The 22,228-nt window shown below is 46.0% G+C and overlaps 1 protein-coding gene and 1 pseudogene across 1 annotated transcript; both read left to right on the top strand.

Moving 5' to 3' along the window:
• Positions 1 to 3,926: 3,926 nt before the first annotated feature.
• On the top strand, positions 3,927 to 5,373 carry LOC119281208 (putative cyclin-dependent kinase F-2). Its single transcript, XM_037561803.1, has one exon. The coding sequence runs from the start codon at positions 3,954 to 3,956 to the stop codon at positions 5,067 to 5,069; it is 1,116 nt and encodes a 371-aa protein (XP_037417700.1). The 5' UTR covers positions 3,927 to 3,953; the 3' UTR covers positions 5,070 to 5,373.
• Positions 5,374 to 12,741: 7,368 nt separating this feature from the next.
• LOC119281209 lies at positions 12,742 to 13,777 on the top strand (annotated as a pseudogene).
• Positions 13,778 to 22,228: the final 8,451 nt, after the last annotated feature.

The raw sequence follows: 22,228 nt of genomic DNA on the forward strand, positions 1-22,228 counted from the left end.
AAAAAATTCAAATTTTTTTTCGAAAAAATTCAAATTTTTTTTCGAAAAAATTCAAATTTTTTTTCGGAGATTACAGATTAGTAGTAGCGCGGGTTTTTACCCATGCTACTGCTATACGTTAGCTGTAGCGCGGGTGGCACCCGCGCTACTGCTATAAGTTAGCTGTAGCGCCTTATTAGTAGCGCGGGTACCCGCGCTGCTGATAGGCCTAAAACCCGCGCTGCTGATAGGCTTTTCCCTAATAGTGTATATCTCTGATTTCTTTTCCTTCTTTGGTTGTACGTTGTGTTTCGTTGTAATTCTGATTGGTTGATGTCTTTTTTAATTCAAATTTAGGAGTGGATCGAGGAAATTCACCTTCTCAGCCCGAGCTCAAATGAGATTAAGTGAATTGTAAAATCGAAACAAATTTAAAAAAAATGAATTTTCTTTTTGTTACCAACAATGACAAATTTTCTATGTGCTTGCAAAATTTCATCATGGATTCGCATTCCTGAAAGGGGTGGCAAAAGAAAAATCAATGCTCTAAAATGCTTTCAAAAATAGCATTTTGTTCCGAGCCTTTTTTTCTCTAAAAGAAAAGGCCTTTCTCCCCCGAATCAGCCCAAATTCTAAAACCACCCAATTACTTCTAGCTAAACTTATTTTCTAGGATCATTCTAGCTAAACTGATACTTGCGCCGGCCCTCAAAATGAAAAAACTGATACTTGCGCCGGCTGCAAGCAGTGCTGGTCGGAATCGGGTTGGAACATAGTTTGACTTCCCGGAATCCGTTTGGAAGACGGGAACCGGGCCGCCATCGATCCAAGCCGTCTCGGTGTATATATACGTACGATGGCATTTCTATTATCTTGATCATGGCAATTTCCTTTTGTTTTCTAAACATTTTCAATTTTGAATCATCCTCGATCATGGCGATTTCCTTATACCTTTTTTTCAAATTTACCATGCATGATTTTATATGATGCCGCTTTTAGTCTATTATCTTGATCATGGCAATTTCCTTTTGTTTTCTAAACATTTTCAATTTTGAATCATCCTCGATCATGGCAAATTCCTTATACTTTTTTTTTTCAAATTTACCATGTATGATTTTATATGATGGCGCTTTTAGTAAAAATATTGTTTTTGTTCACATTGCAAATAGCAGATTTTGCTTCATACTTTGTTGTGCCTTTTTAGTTGTATGCTATATATGAAATCCTTACCATGTCAAATTCTAAATTTCTTAGCACGTCAAATTGTATTTTCTTATTCGCAAAAAAGATATTCTATTTTCTTGATTCTTCTGTAATTTTTTTATTTTTCTGGAATGGGCAATAGCTTTTCTAGACAAAATGTACAGTGCATGATCAATTTTGATCATGACGGCATTTAGTTTTATACGCCATGACATTTTTTCTATGTTGTTTTAACTTCTTAAAATGAGGTTCAAATCCTAATGAATGGCTCCTACTAAGGGAAATAAGTGGGGAACTCAGATTGAATAGCAAAGTCACCTCCAGCCGGAACAGCTTGACTTGCGCGGCGTGTAGGCAGTGCTGGTCAGAATCGGATTGGACCATAGCTTGACTTGTTTCCCCAGGACCCGCAAGCGCCAAGCAAACTAAACAAAACGCATTGGGGCCACCTCAAAGCCAGCGTAACTCCTCCGGGAATCCGTCGGGGGGACGGATACCGAGTCGCCGTCGATTCAGTGTGTATATACAGTATGTAGTACGATGCCGGTCGTCCATCTCCTGAGGGCAACTGAGGGCGACCAACCCTCTAGCCCGCCGCCACTCCCTCCTCCTCTCTCCCTTCCTCACTACCGCTGGAGGTAGTCGTCGGGACCCCCGTGCGGCTACCGATGAGGGTGGCGGTGGGGTTGTCGGTCGCTTCGTCGCTCGACCTTGAACCTTGGGTCAAGGCAGAGGACTCTGGTGGGGCAGGTGTCGTCACTCCGACAGTGGGCGACGCCCTTCAGTGTTGTGGGCTGCCTCTTCCTAGCCGTGTGGGCGGCAGGTGGGTGGTGGATGTGGTGCCTTGCCGAGGGCCCCTCGCGGTCTTCTTGCTCCAGATCTAAGGATGGAGTCCTGGGCTCTTTCTGCTGCCTCCTCCACGTCGTGCCCTGCAGGATCTGGTGGTTGGATATGTGGATGTGGGGTGTGAGCTCTGGATCAGGGTATGCTCTTGGCTGACGGCGGCGCTCCCGGCGTTGTCCCCCTTCATGTTGGTGATGTTGAGGTCCATCTTCTCCCCTCCTCCTCCCCCTGCCCCTGGTGAAAACCCACAACCTTTCATTGGGTGGCGGCGGCGCCACGACGCCGTCACCTTCTTGAAGGCGTCGTTGTGGGTCTGTCGAGAGGAGTGTGGGCGGCAACGGATGATGTGTGCTCCTAGAGGCGGCATATTTTTCTTCTCTCTCTGGAGAGTCGGTGTCCTCCTCGAGTCTTTATCCTCTGATCTTTGCGTGGTCCTGTCTATCCGTTCAGTTGACGCCCTTGGCCTGGGTGAGAGGGGATAGTCGTCCCCTCTATGGTGACTCGGACACGTCGGCGGCTGAGAGATGGTTGTCTTGGCGAGGTCTGGCTCCTCCTAGTGGCTTTGTTGCTCATTGCTTGCCGTGTGTTCCTGGGGCGCTCCCATTCTATAGTTAGTGCCTTTGGCATTCTTCATGATGCGGGTGATGGCTAGGAGGCTCAGTGGTTTGCTTGGTGTGGTGGTCTTGCATGTTGCATCTCCTGCTTGCCATTCTTGTGTTCTTACTTGCTCTCCGTTGAGCAGCTCCACATTACCGAAGGTACAGAAGGCGAGCTCTTGTTCCCCAGCTGGTCCTTTGTTTGGCCCTCTAGTTGGCATCTTCATATGTATTCGTTGCATTAGCTTTTGTTCAACGCATTGTATCTCTGATTTCTTTTCCTTCTTTGGTTGTACGGTGTGTTTCGTTGTAATTCTGATTGGTTGATGGCTTTGTTAATTCAAAGTTAGGAGTGGATATCAATGGAGAGCTCACTTTCTTGGGGCACATGCAAGTTTACATGCTGATCCGAGCCATTAGCACTATGGAGAGAAACGTGGATGGACCTGATCGCTTCGAGTGGCCCTGCGACGCATCGCGCAAGTACACAGCCAGTTCCACTTACAACAAACTTTGCACGGGCTATATCCGCTCCCCGACGGCCGGTTGCATTTGGCGTAGCTGGGCACCGCTCAAGTGCTTGGAACACCAACATTCACACACCGACCTCAAATGTCACGTTCTTAAACTGGTGGTGGGACCAACGGAGGCGTTTCTCTGGGAGGTCCAAGAGGAGCATCGACTCGATAGTGATTCTTATTGCGTGGGCGCTCTGAAAGCAACGCAATGCCCGTGTCTTCAACAACAGATCGAGGCAGAGATCTCCCCTGCAGCTGAAAGATGACATTCAAGAGGAGATTGAAGATTGGAAGAAGGCCGGTCTCGACGGTGTCGGAGCTCTAAATCCTTTTATGAGACAGTAGATTAAGGTTTTTATTGGGTGTCGGAGTCGTGTGTGTCTCCCCGGACGATTTGTTTGCATCTCGTCCGGACTCTTGTACATATATTCTGCCTTCTATAATACAAAGGTATGCCATTGGCCTACTCTAAAAAAAAGTTAGAAGTGGATCTAGGAAAGTCGCCTTCTCAGACCGATCATTCTAGCTAAACTGATACTCGCGCCGCTCCTAAAAAAAAAAAAAAAACTGATACTTGCGCCGGCTGCAAGCAGTGCTGGTCGGAATCGGATTGGAACATAGTTTGACTTGTTATCCCCGGGAATCCGTTTGGAAGACGGGAACCGAGCCGCCGTCGATCCAAGCCGTCTCGGTGTATATATACGTACGATGTATTTGCCGGTCGTCCATCTCGTCGCCGCCACCCCTACTCCTCGTAGATCAGACGCGCGCTCCCCTGTCTCCGTCATCTCTGTTCAGCGCGCCGATCGATCCGATGGCGTTCACCTGCAAGCGACCCGCCGCGTCCCTCGACGGCCACGCCAGCCAGAAGAGGAGGCGCGTCGTCGTCGGGACCACCTATGACTACGACCAGGAGTCGTGCCTCGGCCAAGGCAAGTTCGGCGCCGTCGTCAAGGCACGCTGCCGCGCCACCCGCCAGCTCGTCGCCATCAAGTCCCTCCACGACCCCGCCGACCCCCACGAGGTGCTGCGGGAGGCCCGCTTCCTCGAGGCGTGCGGCGGCCACCCGCACATCGTCGGCTTTCGCGGCGTCACGCTCGACTACGTGACCGACGAGCTCTGCCTCGTCATGGACTACGTCAAGGGCCAGAGCCTCAAGCTTCTCCTGAGCGAGAGGCCCGGCGGGCTCCCGGAGGCCACGGTGTGCACCTTCATGTGGCAGCTCCTCACGGCCGCCAAGAAGATGCACCGGTGCCACGTCGTGCACCGCGACATCAATCCTGCCAACATCCTCGTCGGAGGGGAAGTCGTCAAGATCTGCGACTTCGGCGTCGCCATGTCCATGTCGGAGGCGCCGCCGTACGAGGAGGAGGTTGGCATGGGCGAGTACCGGGCGCCCGAGATGCTCCTCGGAAAACAGGACTACGACGCGCTTGTCGACACATGGTCTCTTGGGTGCGTCATGGCGGAGATGCTCTCGGGCAAGAGGATTTTCCGGGCCGACGAATTCATATCTCTGTTCCAAAGGATCTTCCAAGTGGTGGGCGTGCCAGACGACACGACGTGGCCGGGGTTCACGTCGCTGCCGCACGCCGCCCCGCCGCCGCTGGTGCCGGGGCAGCAGAGCACGCTGCGAGATTTGTTCCCGGAGGAGACGCTGTCTGCGGAGGGATTCGAGGTCCTCAACGGTCTTCTTACATGCAACCCCGACAAGCGGCTGACGGCGGCCGCCGCGCTGAAGCTCCCGTGGTTCGCCACCGCTGCTGCAAACGCCCACCCTTCTGCTGCTGCCAAGATCGACACGATGGCCGTGTCCATAAAGGAGGAGGTGGTGGAGTTCGCTCCGTTGATGCCTCCGAGAAAGAGAGTCACGGCCAAGAAGACGTTGATCAGGAAGAAGGCGCCGCTGATCGTTCCACCGGCCGCATGAAGTCGCAGAGATCTTCTTCTGCCTCGATGCCTGGAACTTTTCGGATGCAAAATATGTAAATGCTTGGATGATAATTTAGTGCATACAAAACAGAGTAAATTGTCTTTGTTCAAGCTTGTAGCATCTGTACACTTGCAGGCTTGCAGTGTTTGTTTCGTCCTGTGATGTGTTCAATGCAAAGTGTTGAATGAAATTGGTGACAACCTGCTGAATGTGAAATCGGAAGTTCTTGAAACGCGGATTGTCTAGGCAAAAAATGTTACGACAATTGATAAACCAGTCAGATTAAACTGGTTCTCTCATATCTGAATTATGTTCTACACATTCGGTCAGTTTCTGACGAAAACTTGCCAATCTGATTGTGTAGGTAAACTTAAGCCTGAGTGCTGACAGGAAATATGTTTTTGATCTTCGTCTCTAATACACCAACTGACCAATGGCCATACACTACTAAACCACCAAGATTAATTCGGATGCAGACAATTTTATTGGAACTTTCATGACCACCTAATAACTGTCCTAAAAAACATCATATTGTTTGCTCAACTCTTTCCTTCCGGCCTCAGGCATTTGCAATTCTAGCCTTCTGTTATTCAAGCAGTGCTACATTCGAATATTCAAGCTATATATAAGTCTTACCAATTCAGACAAGAGGGGTACAAACTGGGCATCATATAGATGCATATATTTCACACAAAAGGATACATCCACAAGATGATACTACAAGGCAAGCACACAAGGCTTATGTTCTGTCTGGAACACATGAAGTTCACTGGGTATTCGAAATTGCGTTTAGTACAGACGACTCATTTGTCGAGGATCAGTTTTGTCCACGCCCTTTCCTGCAACATATTTATTTTCTTCTTTGCAATTGATCTTCTTTGATCCACCAGCCCTTTGAAGTGTTCCATCTGACAGCATGTATGCTGGTTTAATTGTGTTCACTACAGACGTCAGGAGTGCATTCAGGACAGTGTCATCATGTAGGCTCCCAGTAGAAGTGTACCTGAAATCAGAGCAAGTACAAAGAAATGCATGAGAGATTGGAAACTTCATACATGAAACGGTAGATGACTTCAAACTACAAAGGCGCCAAGTTCGTTTTACAGGGTGAAAGTTCAGAATACCATAGTAATGACATATACTGTACAAGCAAAGGGAATTTAGAGGCTTATTAGTAGCTAATAACTTTCTCGGAGAATGATGTAATAAATCGTACCCTGATCCATAGGGTGACCTAACATCTACCAATAAAGGTCTGAACATCGAGAAGAACATACCCTTGATCATAAAGGCTGCACTATTTAAGTTTGCAGGTTAAGAGGAAAGACCAAACATCCCCCATCCCAGAATAAAATGTCTTCATAATAGGAATTAGCACTCTGTCAAACGTAAATTCTGAGAGATTTACATGATCAGGAGACGAACCTGTAGGGCCCTCATGAAAGGAGGTCAGACAGTTGAACTAGGAGAGATCTGTTCTGGACCAGCCTGTGAAGACCAATTTAGCATGATGATATGCATGGGTACTGAATATTCCAGAATCAAATTTCGGGTGTCTGAGAAACTTTTGAAAACAGCATTGCTTACATCTGATTTTATCTTTTTTTCCACGAGATCCTCAAATTTCCAAACACTCCAAAAAATTTCACGAACATCACGCATTTGAGCATCTTGCACCACAATTTTTTAAAATTTTCTGCTCTTTTTTCATTTGCCTGTTCACCAGCTGTAGATGAGCCCGGGCACCAAATTAAATTGTTGACTGAATATTCCATAATCAAATTAGATTCCTGGAAAGAAATGTACGTACCGCATTTGGATCTCCATTTCTAGTGCCAAGGAAAATTGCTTTCGTAGACTTTTGTTTCGACAAAGCTTCCCGGCCAGACTTGAAATTTGTCTTGATAGTCTCCACCGACAAACCGAAGTTTTTTTTTTTGCGAATAACCGACAAACCAAAGCTGTGGAGCATGGAAGGCAGGTGATGAAACTGAGATTCCTACTCAAATAACAAGAATAAACCAGGGAAGTAAAATCTTTGAGAGTTTATAGTGAAGGTCATCATACACTCTACAAATTGATACGACAATAATTTTAAATAGGTTTAGTCGCCTCGCGGGATCACGACCTACGTCCTATGGTAGGGTCCTCGAGAGTGGTGCTTGGCACATGATAGACCTAAAGTGTGGCTTGCTTGGACCCACTCAAGCTTGATTGGACTATTGTTGACCTCCGTGACTTGTGTTCACTGGCCTTGACCATCTTTTACCCCTATGTGGCGTGCCATGTAGTATAGGGGTTGGGACCTCGAGTTGGGTTGAAGCCATTACTACAACAACGTCGATGTATCGAAACCTTCTCAATGTCAGTTTAACAATATATTAACACTTCTAAATTGGCACTAGTCATTGTAATAGCATGCCATCGCCACGTGCGGCAAATTGGGTGTTATTTTCTTATGAAATATTGTCTGCATCAATTTGGCACTTTTGGGGGGAATATGGTAAGGTTCGATCACCGGTGTTTCATTAGAGGGTCATTGATGACTGGACCCCCCCCCCCAACTAGTATGACTTCTGATCCAAAATTGAAGTCTTCTATTTTCATCAACCAAAGATCTATAAGTTTAACTATCTAAAAATAAAATCAAATTGGCTAAATATTCGTCTGCTTGAATTTGATTTTTGGAATCCAGAATCCCGACGAGGACGAGCCAGGATCTCACCGAATATAGGGACAACGTGGCAACGAGGACATCATGGTGTCGAGGACGAGCCAAGACCTCACCGGAGACGGGGATGACATGGCTCACTGCAGCGTCCTTGATGGAAGAGACCCAATAGGTTGTCAGGTTCGGGTGCGGGCGCCAGTTGTATATCGGGCAGGGCTGTGGGGTCAGGCGTCATACTACAGTTAGGCCTAAGTTGAAGAGTGGGTCAAAGAGAATGATGTTGAAGAACAATAGCACATCGATTTAACTGAAAATGATCGCTTGATGCATAGGCGGTCCATAGAAATAGACTTATCATAAAATATAATCGATAATCTATGATTATAGATGTTTATCCGGGCCAAAGTCAGCATTACTATTCTTTACAAACAACTTCTGCAAAAAAAAAAGAAACGTAAGCAAATGAGATCAGCCAAAGCCAATGTTATTCTTTATGACGGTCAGGCCACACCGGGATAAGTTTGTTGCAACAGAAAGCTAGAGAGGAGATTTGTAGCATGTAGGGGTCATGACTCACACCTTTTGGGACAATGTGGACCACCATCTGGCTCGTAATTCAGAAAGGTGGAAAGGTCATATGCATGGCTTTGCCTGAGAGCAAGCATAATAAGATGACATATGCGGGATATAAAGACATGAACTATGGTGGTATATGGATACATATGGCCCACGAGAAAAAGTAGGTTGAGGCAACTACATTGATTTTCTCTCCCCAACGGAAGCTACTACTAGTGGGCCTCATCAATGAATAAAAAATAGAGACTTTAGCACACATGCATCTCTACTCTCCACTTCAACTTTTTTAGCCTTTTACACCGGACCACACTTTTTCTCCTCAAGCACCCGCCTCCTGCAGAGGATCCCGCTTCCCCATCCGAACCTACTTTCTCTGACATTCGATCCTACATGGCATATGGGGCATCACCCTGGGGCTATGCATTGGTCATGCCCTAAGAGATGCATCATCAGATTTTTTCCTAGTTGAAGGTGAGAGGAGAGCAGAGGGAAGAGAAGTGGGTTGTAGACTTTAGCATGGGCCCCAACATCCTTTGTGAGATAAGAATGTGAGTCATATATTAATGACATATCATATGACTAACTATAGTATGAGTGGGCTATTAGGCTAGCTATAGATGGCGTGGGAACTTCATATAGCCGATTGTTGGCTATAGTATTAACCATGCTCTTAATTACGTGGGGGGTTGCTTTTGTCAGATTACATGTTCCATTGGTTCCATTTGCCATGCCTTTTTATTTAATATTAATTTAATATATTATATCATTTGAACGGAAAGTCCAATTTATATTTTGTTTGCATTTGTTTTGCTCGCGACGAGGATGTTGAAACAAAAACACTCTTGTGAAGGTTTTAACAACTTTAAAATTTTAGTAAGTTTTGAAAGTTAAAATTTGGTTAAAAACAAAGTCTGTGTACTTGGTGAACTTGCTAAAACTTGGCGAAACTTGACAAAACCTTAATCCTAAGCCGATACTCTAAAACTAAAATATTACCAACTAAACTCTAAAACCTAAACATGAAATTAAAACTTGGTAAAACTTCATGAAACTTAACAAAAAAACATATTATGAATCTACTTTTTCATATTTGCAATTTAATTGAATCTTAAAACTTGTCAAAATATATTCAAAGTGGTCTTGTTTGAAAGTCCTCGCTACGAGAAACACAAATATGCAAACAAAACATAAATTGGACCTTGAAATAGGAGCCCAGCAGTGCTCACTATTGTGTTTACTGGGAACTGTATGCATAAAATGGAATTGGTGGATTTTATTTTTTTAATTATAAATTAGTTAGTAGTGGCGTGGGAAAAAACTGCGCGCTACTAGTATTTAGGATACTAGTAGCGTTGGTAGTATGGACACGCTACTACTATTTCGTTAGTAGTGGGGCGGGTACGAAATAGCAGTAGCATGGATGGCACACGCTACTACTAACTTTGTTAGTAGTAGCGCGGGTATAACCCACGCTGCTACTAACTATTAGCTATAGCGTGATACTAGTAGCGCGGGTACCCGCGCTGCTAGTAGCCTTTTTTCTAGTAGTGCATTCATATAAGAATTCAGAGAAGAACCAAATAATATTCATAGACAATCAAGTTCATAAATCCACAATTCATCGGATCTCGGCAAACACACCGCAAAAGAGTATTACATCGAATAGATCTCCAAGAATATAGAGGAGAACTTTGTATTGAGAACCAAAGAGAGAGAAGAAGCCATCTAGCTAATAACTATGGACCCGAAGGTCTGTGGTAAACTACTCACGCTTCATCAGAGAGGCAATGGTGTTGATGTAGAAGCCCTCCGTGATCGATTTCCCCTCCGACAGATCGCCGAAAAGAGTCCCCAAGACGGGATCTCATGGGTACAGAAGGTTGCGGCGGTGGAAAAGTTGTTCCGTGGCTCCCCCTGATGTTTCTAGGGTATAAGAGTATATATAGGCGAAAGAAGTACGTCGGTGGAGCTATGAGGGGTCCACGAGGGTGGGGGCGCGCCTACCCCCCTGGGCGCGCCCTCCTGCCTCGTGGCCTCCTCGTGGAGTTCCAGACTTCAACTTCAAGTCTTCTGGATTGCTTTTGGTCCAAGAAAGATCCTCGCGAAGATTTCATTCCGTTTGGACTCCGTTTGGTATTCCTTTTCTGCAGAACTCTAAAATAGGCAAAAAAACATAAACTGGCACTAGGCCTCCGGTTAATAGGTTAGTCCCAAAATAATATAAAAGAACATATTAAATCCCATTAAACATCCAAACAGATAATATAATAGCATGGAACAATCAAAAATTATTGATACTTTGGAGACGTATCAGCCACCACTCCCTCCTCCTCTCTCCCTTCCTCACTGCCGCCGGAGGTAGTCGTCGGGACCCCCGCGCGGCTACTGATGAGGGTGGCGGTGGGGTTCTCGGTCGCTTCGTCGCTCGACCTTGGACATTGGGTCAAGGCAGAGGACTCTGGTGGGGCAGGTGTCGTCACTTCGACAGTGGGCGACGCCCTTCAGTGTTGTGGGCTGCCTCTTCCTAGCCGTGTGGGCAGCAGGTGGGCGGTGGATGTGGGCGCCTTGCCGTGGGCCCCTCGCGGTCTTCTTGCTCCAGATCTTAAGACGGAGTCCTGGGCTCTTTCTGCTGCCTCCGCCACGTTGTGCCCTGCAGGATCTGGTGGTTGGATATGTGGATGTGGGGTGTGGAGTTGTGGATCAGGGTATACTCTTGGCCGACGGCGGTGCTCCCGACGTTGTTCCACTTCATATTGGTGATGTTGAGGTCCATCTTCTCTCCTCCTCCTTCCCCTGCCCCTGGTGAAAACCCACAACCTTTCATTGGGTGGCGGCGGCGCCACGGCGCCGTCACCTTCTTGAAGGCGCCGTCTTGGGTCTGTCGAGAGGAGTGTGGGCAGCAACGGGTGATGTGTGCTCCTAGAGGCGGCAGATTTTTCTTCCAGCGGTGACGCCTCGCCGTGGAGAGTCGGTGTCCTCCTAGAGCCTTTGTCCTCTAATCTCTGCGAGGTCCTATCTATCCGTTCGGGACGCCCTCGGCCTGGGTGAGAGGGGATAGTGGTCCCCTCTATGGTGACTCAGACACATCGGCGGCTGAGAGATGGTTGTCTTGGCGAGGTCTGGCTCCTCCTAGTGGCTTTGTTGCTCATTGCTTGCGTGTGTTCATGGGGCGCTCCCGTTCTGTAGCTAGTGCCTTTGGCTTGCTTCATGATGTGGGTGATGGCTCGAAGGCTCAATGGTTTGCTTGGTGTGGTGGTCTTGCACGTTACATCTCCTGCTTGCCATTCTTGTGTTCTTACTTGCTCTCGGGTGAGCAGCTCCACATTACCAAAGGTACATAAGGCGAGCTCATGTTCCCCAGCTGGTCCTTTGTTTGGCCCTCTAGTTGGCATCTTCTTATGTATTCGTTGTATTTTAGCTTTTGTTCAACGCATTGTATCTCTGATTTCTTTTCCTTCTTTGGTTGTACGATGTGTTTCATTGTAATTCTGATTCAAAGTTAGGAGTCAATATTAATGGAGAGCTCACTTTCTTGGGGCACATGCAAGTTTACATGCTGATCCGAGCCATTAGCACTGTGGAGAGAAACGTGGATGAACCTGATCGCTTCGAGTGGCCCTGCGACGCATCGCGCAAGTACACAGCCAGTTCCACTTACAACAGACTTTGCACGGGCTATATCCGCTCCCCGACGGCCGGTTGCATTTGGCGTAGCTGGGCACCGCTCAAGTGCTTGGAACACCAACATTCACACACCGAGCTCAAATGTCACGTTTTTAAACTGGTGGTGGGACCAACGGAGGCGTTTCTCTGGGAGGTCCAAGAGGAGCATCGACTCGATAGTGATTCTTATTGCGTGGGCGCTCTGAAAGCAACGCAATGCCCGTGTCTTCAACAACAGATCGAGGCAGAGATCTCCCCTGCAGCTGAGAGATGACATTCAAGAGGAGATTGAAGATTGGAAGAAGGCCGGTCTCGACGGTGTCGGAGCTCTAAATCCTTTTATGAGACAGTAGATTAAGGTTTTTATTGGGTGTCGGAGTCGTGTGTGTGTCTCCCCCGACGATTTGTTCGCATCTCGTCCGGACTCTTGTACATATATTCTGCCTTCTATAATACAAAGGTATGCCATTGGCCTACTCTAAAAAAAAGTTAGAAGTGGATCTAGGAAAGTCGCCTTCTCAGACCGATCATTCTAGCTAAACTGATACTCGCGCCGCTCCTCAAAATAAAAAAAAAACTGATACTTGCGCCGGCTGCAAGCAGTGCTGGTCGGAATCGGATTGGAACATAGTTTGACTTGTTATCCCCGGGAATCCGTTTGGAAGACGGGAACCGAGCCGCCGTCGATCCAAGCCGTCTCGGTGTATATATACGTAGGATGTATTTGCCGGTCGTCCATCTCGCGCTCTCCCGTCTCCCTCATCTCTGTTCAGCGCGCCGATCGATCCGATGGCGTTCACCTGCAAGCGACCCGCCGCGTCCCTCGACGGCCACGCCAGCCAGAAGAGGAGGCGCGTCGTCGTCGGGACCACCTATGACTACGACCAGGAGTCGTGCCTCGGCCAAGGCAAGTTCGGCGCCGTCGTCAAGGCACGCTGCCGCGCCACCCGCCAGCTCGTCGCCATCAAGTCCCTCCACGACCCCGCCGACCCCCACGAGGTGCTGCGGGAGGCCCGCTTCCTCGAGGCGTGCGGCGGCCACCCGCACATCGTCGGCTTTCGCGGCGTCACGCTCGACTACGTGACCGACGAGCTCTGCCTCGTCATGGACTACGTCAAGGGCCAGAGCCTCAAGCTTCTCCTGAGCGAGAGGCCCGGCGGGCTCCCGGAGGCCACGGTGTGCACCTTCATGTGGCAGCTCCTCACGGCCGCCAAGAAGATGCACCGGTGCCACGTCGTGCACCACGACATCAATCCTGCCAACATCCTCGTCGGAGGGGAAGTCGTCAAGATCTGCGACTTCGGCGTCGCCATGTCCATGTCGGAGGCGCCGCCGTACGAGGAGGAGGTTGGCATGGGCGAGTACCGGGCGCCCGAGATGCTCCTCGGAAAACAGGACTACGACGCGCTCGTCGACACATGGTCTCTTGGGTGCGTCATGGCGGAGATGCTCTCGGGCAAGAGGATTTTCCAGGCCGCCGAATTCATATCTCTGTTCCAAAGGATCTTCCAAGTGGTGGGCGTGCCAGACGACACGACGTGGCCGGGGTTCACGTCGCTGCCGCACGCCGCCCCGCCGCCGCTGGTGCCGGGGCAGCAGAGCACGCTGCGAGATTTGTTCCCGGAGGAGACGCTGTCCGCGGAGGGATTCCAGGTCCTCAACGGTCTTCTTACATGCAACCCCGACAAGCGGCTGACGGCGGCCGCCGCGCTGAAGCTCCCGTGGTTCGCCACCGCTGCTGCAAACGCCCACCCTTCTGCTGCTGCCAAGATCGACACGATGGCAGTGTCCATAAAGGAGGAGGTGGTGGAGTTCGCTCCGTTGATGCCTCCGAGAAAGAGAGTCACGGCCAAGAAGACGTTGATCAGGAAGAAGGCGCCGCTGATCGTTCCACCGGCGCAGTGATCTTGTTCTTCTGCCTCGATCCGTCCATGCTTGGAACTTTTCCAATGCAAAATATGTAAATGCTTGGATGATAATTTAGTGCATACAAAGCATAGTAAATTGTCTCTGTTCAAGCTTGTAGCATCTGTACACTTGCAGGCTTGCAGTGTTTGTTTCGTCCTGTAATGTGTTCAATGCAAAGTGTTGAATGAAATTGGTGACAACCTGCTGAATGTGAAATGCGGATCATGGAAGTTCCTGAAATGCGGATTGTGTAGGGGGAAAAATGTTACGACCATTGACGAAATTCTGTCAGAATAAACTTTTGTTCTCTCAGATCTGATTTAAGTTCTGCACATTCGGTTAGTTTCGCACGAAAATTTACCTCTGTAAACATAAGCTTGAGTGCTGACAGGAAACATGTTTTTGATCTTCGTCTCTAATCCACCAACTGACCAATGGCCACACACTACTAAACCATCCAGATTAATTCGGATTCAAACAATTTCGCTGGTCGACTGACATCAACGCCTGATCGAAAAAGACAGTGTTTTTCGAATTTCTGAAGATCTAAAGAACCCACGCACCCAGAGATCTTTTCAGTTGGTCTGTATACATGTCTGATTTCTGAATGTTTGAGGATAATGGACAAGACCTGTACGGGCTAACACTTGGTGTGCTTCCTGACGATGGTGACTGGGCAGATCTGATGAATTTGTAACCGGTGTCCGAGTTAAATATGCAGTCTTTCTTCCAGTGATTTTGGACAGAGATAGAGATTACTTTAGGATATCGACAACCTTACACAGATCATTTCGTAAGAGATCGACAACCATCAAGTTCTCTGCCTGGTCCTTTTCATTGTTGAACAAATGCAGAACAAAAAACCAAATTTCTGTCTGCCTAATGGTCGTTTGGTACGCCGTTTACTCAGGTTAGGAGCCAGCTGAAAGCTGATGCTAGTTACTGGTTTGGAAAGATTTAGTTCCTGGTCGTTGTATGTTACTCCTTCTGTAAACTAATATAAGAGCGTTTAGATCACTAAAGTAGTAATCTAAATGCTCTTATATTAGTTTACGGAGGGAGTACTAGTTAACTGTTTCTGGTGTTTCTTTTTGTTTTGGGGTGTTGTCTAGTCATTTTCTTGGTCGTTGTATTCTGGGACTTTGGGCTTTGGCCCTTCTCTTCTTCTGTAAAGTTTACATGCAGCTCTCATGCATGGTTAAAAAAAAGAACAATTTTGCTGAAACTTTCATGACCACCTAATAACTGCCCTCCTTTTCTAAACCTAATAACTGTCCTGAAAAGACATCACTACTCGCTCAACTCTTTCCTTTCGGCCTCAGGCATTTGTAATTCTCACCTTCTGTTGTTCAAGCAGTGCTACATCTGAATATTCAAGCTACATAAGTCTTGCCAATTCACAAGTGTGTAACTTCCGTCAGATTAGAGGGGTACAAACTGAACATATAGATACATATATTTCACACAAGAAGATACTTTTCACAAGATCGTGATACAAGTCAAGCACCACGAGATCTACAAGGCTTATGTTTTTTTTAACCAAGAACCGTAGAACAATCATTCTACGGTATATTGTATTAAAAATAGTAAATATTTACAAAGGCCTTTCGGCTACAAGCAGGAAGTACTCTCGAAACTACCCAAAACCAGCTCTTGGAAAATCCATCATGTTCATAGATTACTCAGGATAGGTGCTGATCAATCCAAGTAAGAAGAGTATCTTCATACTTCCTTTTAATCTTGTGCCACATTTGCCTTTTCCAGGAGAGAATAGAGGGTGTCAATGCCTTGAAGATTTTGGAGTTCCTCTGAATCCAGATGTTCCAGCAGCCCATGATGTATTAGCAGGCAGTTTTGGAAGTGTCAGAGGTGCAAAGAAATGCATGAGAAGTGTACCTGAAATCAGTGCAAGTGCAAAGAAATGCATGAGAGATCAAAAAATTTATACATGAAATGGTAGATGACTTCAAACTACTCCTACTAAGTTGCCAAGTTAGCTTTACAGAATGAGGTGAAAGTTTAGACCACCATAGCAATAATCTTGCCCAGTACAAGCAAAGGGAATTTAGAGGGTTATTAGTAGTTAACGTTCTCAAATATAAGATTTTTTTTTCCTTCGAAAAGGGGATTTTTTCTAGAAAATGGAGGCGTGCCCCCGGCCTCTGCATCATGACGATGCATGCAGCCATCTTATTAAAAAGTCTCGAAGTATCACAAAACCAAATAAGCATTACAGCTCGCAAGCGGAGCAAAAAATAAAAAGAAAATTACATGCTCAAAATCCCAATCGGTATGATAATGCCAAGGGCAAGCTCCCTAGACTCCGATCCTGTTATGCAACCGCCATCCGAACCGGTTGAATATAGCCCGCGCTACCATCTCCCACTGGTTGCACCCAGTAACCAAAGGCTCCCTGGAGTCCGTAGGAGTGAGTAAGGACCACGTACGGATCCATGCGGACGCTCTGAAGATGACCTGCAAGAAAGTTAAAGTATGTTGTCTGTTAAAAATTATGGCATTCCTGCAATTCCATATAGTCCACATGAGCGCACATATTTCAATCCGAATACGAGCCGCAGTAATCTGATCAACCCCGGCTAACCATGTTCTAAACAATGATCCAATGTCAACTGGAGGAGTAATGTTAAAGGCTATATGAATCGTTCTCCAAAGCAGCTTGGCTAGTGAACACTCTATGAATAATTGTTGTATTGTTTCATCATGATCACAAAAACAACAACGCGAACTACCTACCCACCGCCTCTTAAGTAAGTTATCTTTGGTGAGGATCACTTGCTTGTGGACGAACCACATAAATATCTTAATACGCAAGGGAACCTTAACCTCCCAAATATGTAACGATCTCGAGATTGTGCCAGAATTAATCAAATCCATATAGAAAGATTTCACCGTAAACACCCCATTTCTAGCTAACTTCCATCGTGTCGAATCAGGCTGGTCAGATAATTGAACATCTATCAATCTCCGGACCAAATGCATCCAGGCAGTCCACCGCTCACCAACTAACGCACGTCTACACTGAATGTTCAAGGGAGTCGTTTGAAATACTGTGCTTACATAATCCTCCTTACATTGCACGATGTTATAAAGGGTGGGGTATTGTATGGCTAGGGGCGTCTCTCCTAACCACGTATCCTCCCAAAATCTTGTTGACATCCCATTGCCAATCAAGAATTTGACCATACGAAAGAACAAGTCTTTCGTTCGCATGAGTCCCTTCCAGAATGGTGAGTCAATTGGTCTCGCGGTGACCTGGGCGAGCGTTTTCGACTGTAAATACTCATTACGTAAAATTTGTGCCCACATACCTTCCGGTTCTGCCTCTAACCTGTAGAGCCATTTACTCATAACACTACCAAAAAATACACTTCCGTGATGATACGTGTTTGTCACAGTAGGTCACGTTTTCTGTCATGCATGTACATCCATGACGAATTTATGACAGAATCAAGATAGTCATACCTGTGCTGTCGTAGAAGTGTTCCATGACATTACCAAAATTATCATCACGGAAGTGTCCACTTCCATGACGATAAATCGCGCGTCATAGAAGTGCTTTCGTCAAGGGTGACCGACACGTGGCATCCACCGTAACGGGACGCCGTTAACCGCTGTTAACCTATCGGGTCCGTTTTTGGATCTGATAACCCGCTAACAGCCACGACCAATGCCGATTTTCCACGTGTAAAATTCTCATTGGCTGACGGATCCACGCGTCAGCTCCGCGTTGTCACAGGTGTCACTCATCCAATGGTCGAGATGGGCCTATGATATGTCGACACGTGGACCGGCCCAAAAGTGGCCCATAAAGTTTAAATGGGCCGGCCCAACCAAAGGCCCATAAGATTTAGCGGACCATAATGGGCCGGCCCAGCTAAAGGCCCACACGATTTTGCAGACCATAATGGGCCGGCCCAGCTAAAGGCCCACAAGATTTTGTGGACCACAATGGGCCGGCCCAACTAAAGGCCCACAAGATTCTGCAGACCATAATGGGCCGGCCTAGCTAAAGGCCCAACATTCTCTGTCAAATCGGCCCGTCAACGGCCTGTCCTAAACTTGTCATCAACGCGGCCCATGGTCACTTCTGGCCCGTTAACAGTTCGCTAAGTAATTGGCCGAATTACGGCCGGTGTATTTCCGGCCTGTTAAAGGTCCTGCTTTACAGGCCATCAAAACTGTCGGCCCATAAACGACCGTGAAGGATTTGGGTCATATTCGGCCATATCTGACATTCGGCCTGTTAGAGGCCCACTATAGATTTGGGCCACTTTCGGCCTGTTGTCATTTTCGGCCTGTTAACGCCAGATGAAAACCATGGGCCATATGTGGCCCAACATCATATCGGGCTCATTAACGGTCGATATAAAAATAACGATAAACTAGCCCGACCGAACTTCCGGCCTGTTAAAGGCCCGTGTATTAGGTCGGCGCATTTAAGGCCCGTCCGAATGTCGGCCTGCCAAAGATCTGCATCGTAAATGGGCCACCATTTCGGCCTGCTAAGACCAGTGGGTTATTTGGCACAATCAGGGCCCAATCTCACTTTCGGTCTATTAAAGGCCCATGTTTTTTATGGGCTCGAGATATTTACACTTGTAAATGGCCTATTTTTACTGAGGGTCCAAATTATGTTTAGGCCTGTTAAAGGCCCACTATGGGCACAGGCCTACCAGAAAAATATGAAAGCTTATGCTGATTTAGGCCCAGATATTTTTAGTGGGCTACATGCCAATTTCGGCCTGTATTCGTTTTTAGCCCAATTGGAATAAGCCCGACGAATGTTGGCATGTTGGGCTCCTACGAAGCTTTCGGCCGAATACATTACTAAGATAAACCTACACTATACAAAAATAGCGTCGTAATTACTGCAGCCTGTGGCAGCATCATAAATGTTATATCACAACAAAATAAATTCCAACCATACAACAAAAGGCCTGTTGGCATAAAGTTTATAGTCTTTCCAGATAAAAGCACCATCAGATGTATAGAAGCAGATCATTTGACCTGAGTGCTAATGTTTCAGGCTGTAGAGTCTGATGGAACAGCACGATCTTCACCTTTTTTCCACCATTGCTCTTGAACAATGAAGCGAATGTTTGATAGTCTGGTTTCAAAACCATTCATATCTTGACGACATTTGTCAACCACTATTCTTGTTTCCGAAACGACGTCCAGTAGGGATTGGACTTGTGTCTGGAGCACAGATATATCACCCTGTCTAGCAGCAAGATTTTGTTCAGTAGGCGATTTGGACGAGGTTACCTTGACAACCAACCCAGAATTACGCAGGAAGGTGCCTTTTGCACTGTTAGTGGAGAGATACCGACGCACTGCAGCAAGAGGTGACATTGTGCCTGTGGTAGCCTCGTCACCTTCAGGTGGTTGTGGCTGTTCAATCATTTGTTCCATAGCTTCCTGTAAGTTTGAACTTGTAGATTAGTGTACCAGATAAGTTACTAATGAGACAAAAACAAACAAAGTAGGTTAAACGTTTATACATAACTTATTTTGGTGAACTACTGTAATATATTAGCATGTATTGTAGTGCCAACTACATAATAAAATCACTTTCGAAACATATGTCCATGTAGCATGCCTACTGTATTGTCTATTTCCTCACATTCGTTGACATCTAAGGATAAAGAGACATGGTTTAAAGTAGGATGAACATAGTATGACATCATTCATATCATGGGCAAACAGATATAAAACAAACAGGCTATTTTATCATTGTGTGCGCACGTGAACATAACAACTAGATTACAGATCAAGACCAAAAGAATATCCTTCATCTCTTTTAAACCATGTAAGGTGAAATGATACGTTAAGACAACTGTGTATAAAAGTGAACAGAGTAACTGACATTGGCTTCAAACCAAGTAGTTAAATGAACACATCACAGTACCAATCAGTTCAAGGCAGGAGGAGTAAGGACTTACAACAGTGGCTTGAACTGGTGTGCTCATGCCCTTCATCTTGCTGGTGTGGCAATCCTTGAAGATTTGCACTGCATTCGGTTCAGGTTCTTTTTGGTCTGCACGGGCTTTCCTCCGTATTTGGAACAAGTCAATATAAATACGATAATATGGCACAAAAAAGAAGAAGGAAGTAGCAGCTATTTACAAGAGCCTCGCAGTGTGCAATATAGCTACGATATCCTGTTGTCTGTTGGAATTTCACTTTAGGACGGTTGGTTTTTTTCTTCAAACAGTTAGCCTAGAAGAAGATACACTTGTAAGGAACATACATAAATACAAGTTTAATATGTGGTCTGATCAAATATATATAGCCTACCTGATACTTTGGATCAGACCAGTGTTTAACGAGGGCTGTCCAGTCTTCATCTGTAATATATTCCACTGGAGATGTTTGGGCGATTTCATTATTAGCCTTGCCTTCAAAGTGAGATTTTCTATGGTGGTACCAATACTGTCGCCGAGCAGACTGAAAAACATGAGTGCATGCTTGTTTAGTTGCATCATCTTTCGGATCCAACTTGAACCTCATCTGTTGAAAAAAGAATGCGAGTCTTATTAGGAGGAAGCTAGAATGTATGGGACAGAGCAAGATAATATTACTAATTGCGATGAATAACATTACTTACGGATAAATGGTCAAGGAAGGTGTTAAACTGAGTATTGTCTTTCTCATTCCTGTACTGGATCAACGTTGGGAGGATACGTGCATGACACCTAACAGCAACGGTTACCTCTGATACTAACTTGGCTGATTCTGTAGCATCACGTGGCCTTTTTAAACCTGCCTCAAAATGGATCTCCATTCTCCCTCCTTTAGATTTTGTTAATCTGTCAAGCATTATCCCTGATGTCTGCTTCCGCTTGCGTCGTGGTGCTAGTTCAACAACGAATATGGAAAGTGTTAGTGTACATCAAACTGTGAGGGTACATATAAAGGAGCATGCAACTGCAACTTAACTCGGTCAGGTTCTTGGTGTTGATGCTCATGAAGTTCATCTGATCTTGCCACGTCCTGTTGTGTCAGCAGTGCTTCGGAAGTAGTGTTAGGTGTGAAGGCAGCTTGGGAACTGGCCAGTTCCGGAGCAAACGAACGAGTAACTCATTGAGATGCTGGTACAGTTGAAGCGGATGCTGCAGCTGGTGGAGCAGGTGATACTGTGTTTGTAGATTTAGCCGGTGGACTTAGACCTTCTACTGCACTATAAGTACCAGCAGAATCTCGACGGTAGATCCTTTTCCGTTTCACCCGACGAGTAACAGCACTCCCTGCTATATTATTTTCCTTACTCTTTTTTGACTTTGCCATGTCAAGCCGTACCCACAACACAAAACAATAAAATCGCTCTTCAGAACTCATTGATGCATGATACAGACAAGCAATACTTTAATGTAAGACAACCGTATGAGGATGGAATATGTAAGAAAAACAGGACGTCGTGACATATTCACAGCTACGATGTGCAAACTAAGTAGAAGGATTTTCAAGAAAATAGAAGTAATGCAAGCTAGACACCATATGAAAGATGCAACCAATATTAATCTGCCAAGTTAAAAGTGTCTTGTCATAAGTGGCAATTCAAAAAATTAAAAGCAGTACAACATAGAAACCAATGCAAGATGCAACCACTATCAAACTGCCATGTTAAAAGCGTCCAATCATGAGTGACTGATGCGGGATACACAACAACAGTACTTTGATGTAAGAACATGGTATGATAGATAGATGCAGTGTATTCTAGACACAAAAAGCCATGTCATATGCACATGTATAACGTATAAACTTAGTAGGTGCAATTTAATCAAAATAGAAGAAATATAGGCTAGACAACATATGAAACATGAAACCAATTATCACACTGTCAACTTAGAGCAAGCACCTGCGATGGTGGAGTACGGGAGATGAACTCATCATGTAGACTTGGGACTTCAACTTCATTAGCAGTAGCAGTGGCAAATCTAGAGAGTCTCTGTTTGCATCGGTGCGGAGGACCACCAACATCCCCTAACTTCCTCTTTTCCTTCCTATTTTCTGATATTGCCTTATGAAGTCAAAACCACAAGAAGATGAATAAAATTAGCTCTGCATAACTGGTTGATGCATGATACAGACGAACACTACTTTGATGTAAGGCAAGCGCAGGATAGGAGGATGGAATATATACAAAAAAAGACAATGTTTCATATTCACATGTACGATAGGAGGATGGAATATGTATGAAAAAACAGTAAGCGGAAGACATTTCAACAAAATTAGAAGAAATGAAATCTAGGCACCATATGAACATGCAACCAATATCACTCTATCAGGTAAAAAGTGTCTCATCGTAAGTGCCATT

Source organism: Triticum dicoccoides, chromosome 3B, assembly GCF_002162155.2.
Source record: "Triticum dicoccoides isolate Atlit2015 ecotype Zavitan chromosome 3B, WEW_v2.0, whole genome shotgun sequence".
NCBI lineage: Eukaryota > Viridiplantae > Streptophyta > Magnoliopsida > Poales > Poaceae > Triticum > Triticum dicoccoides.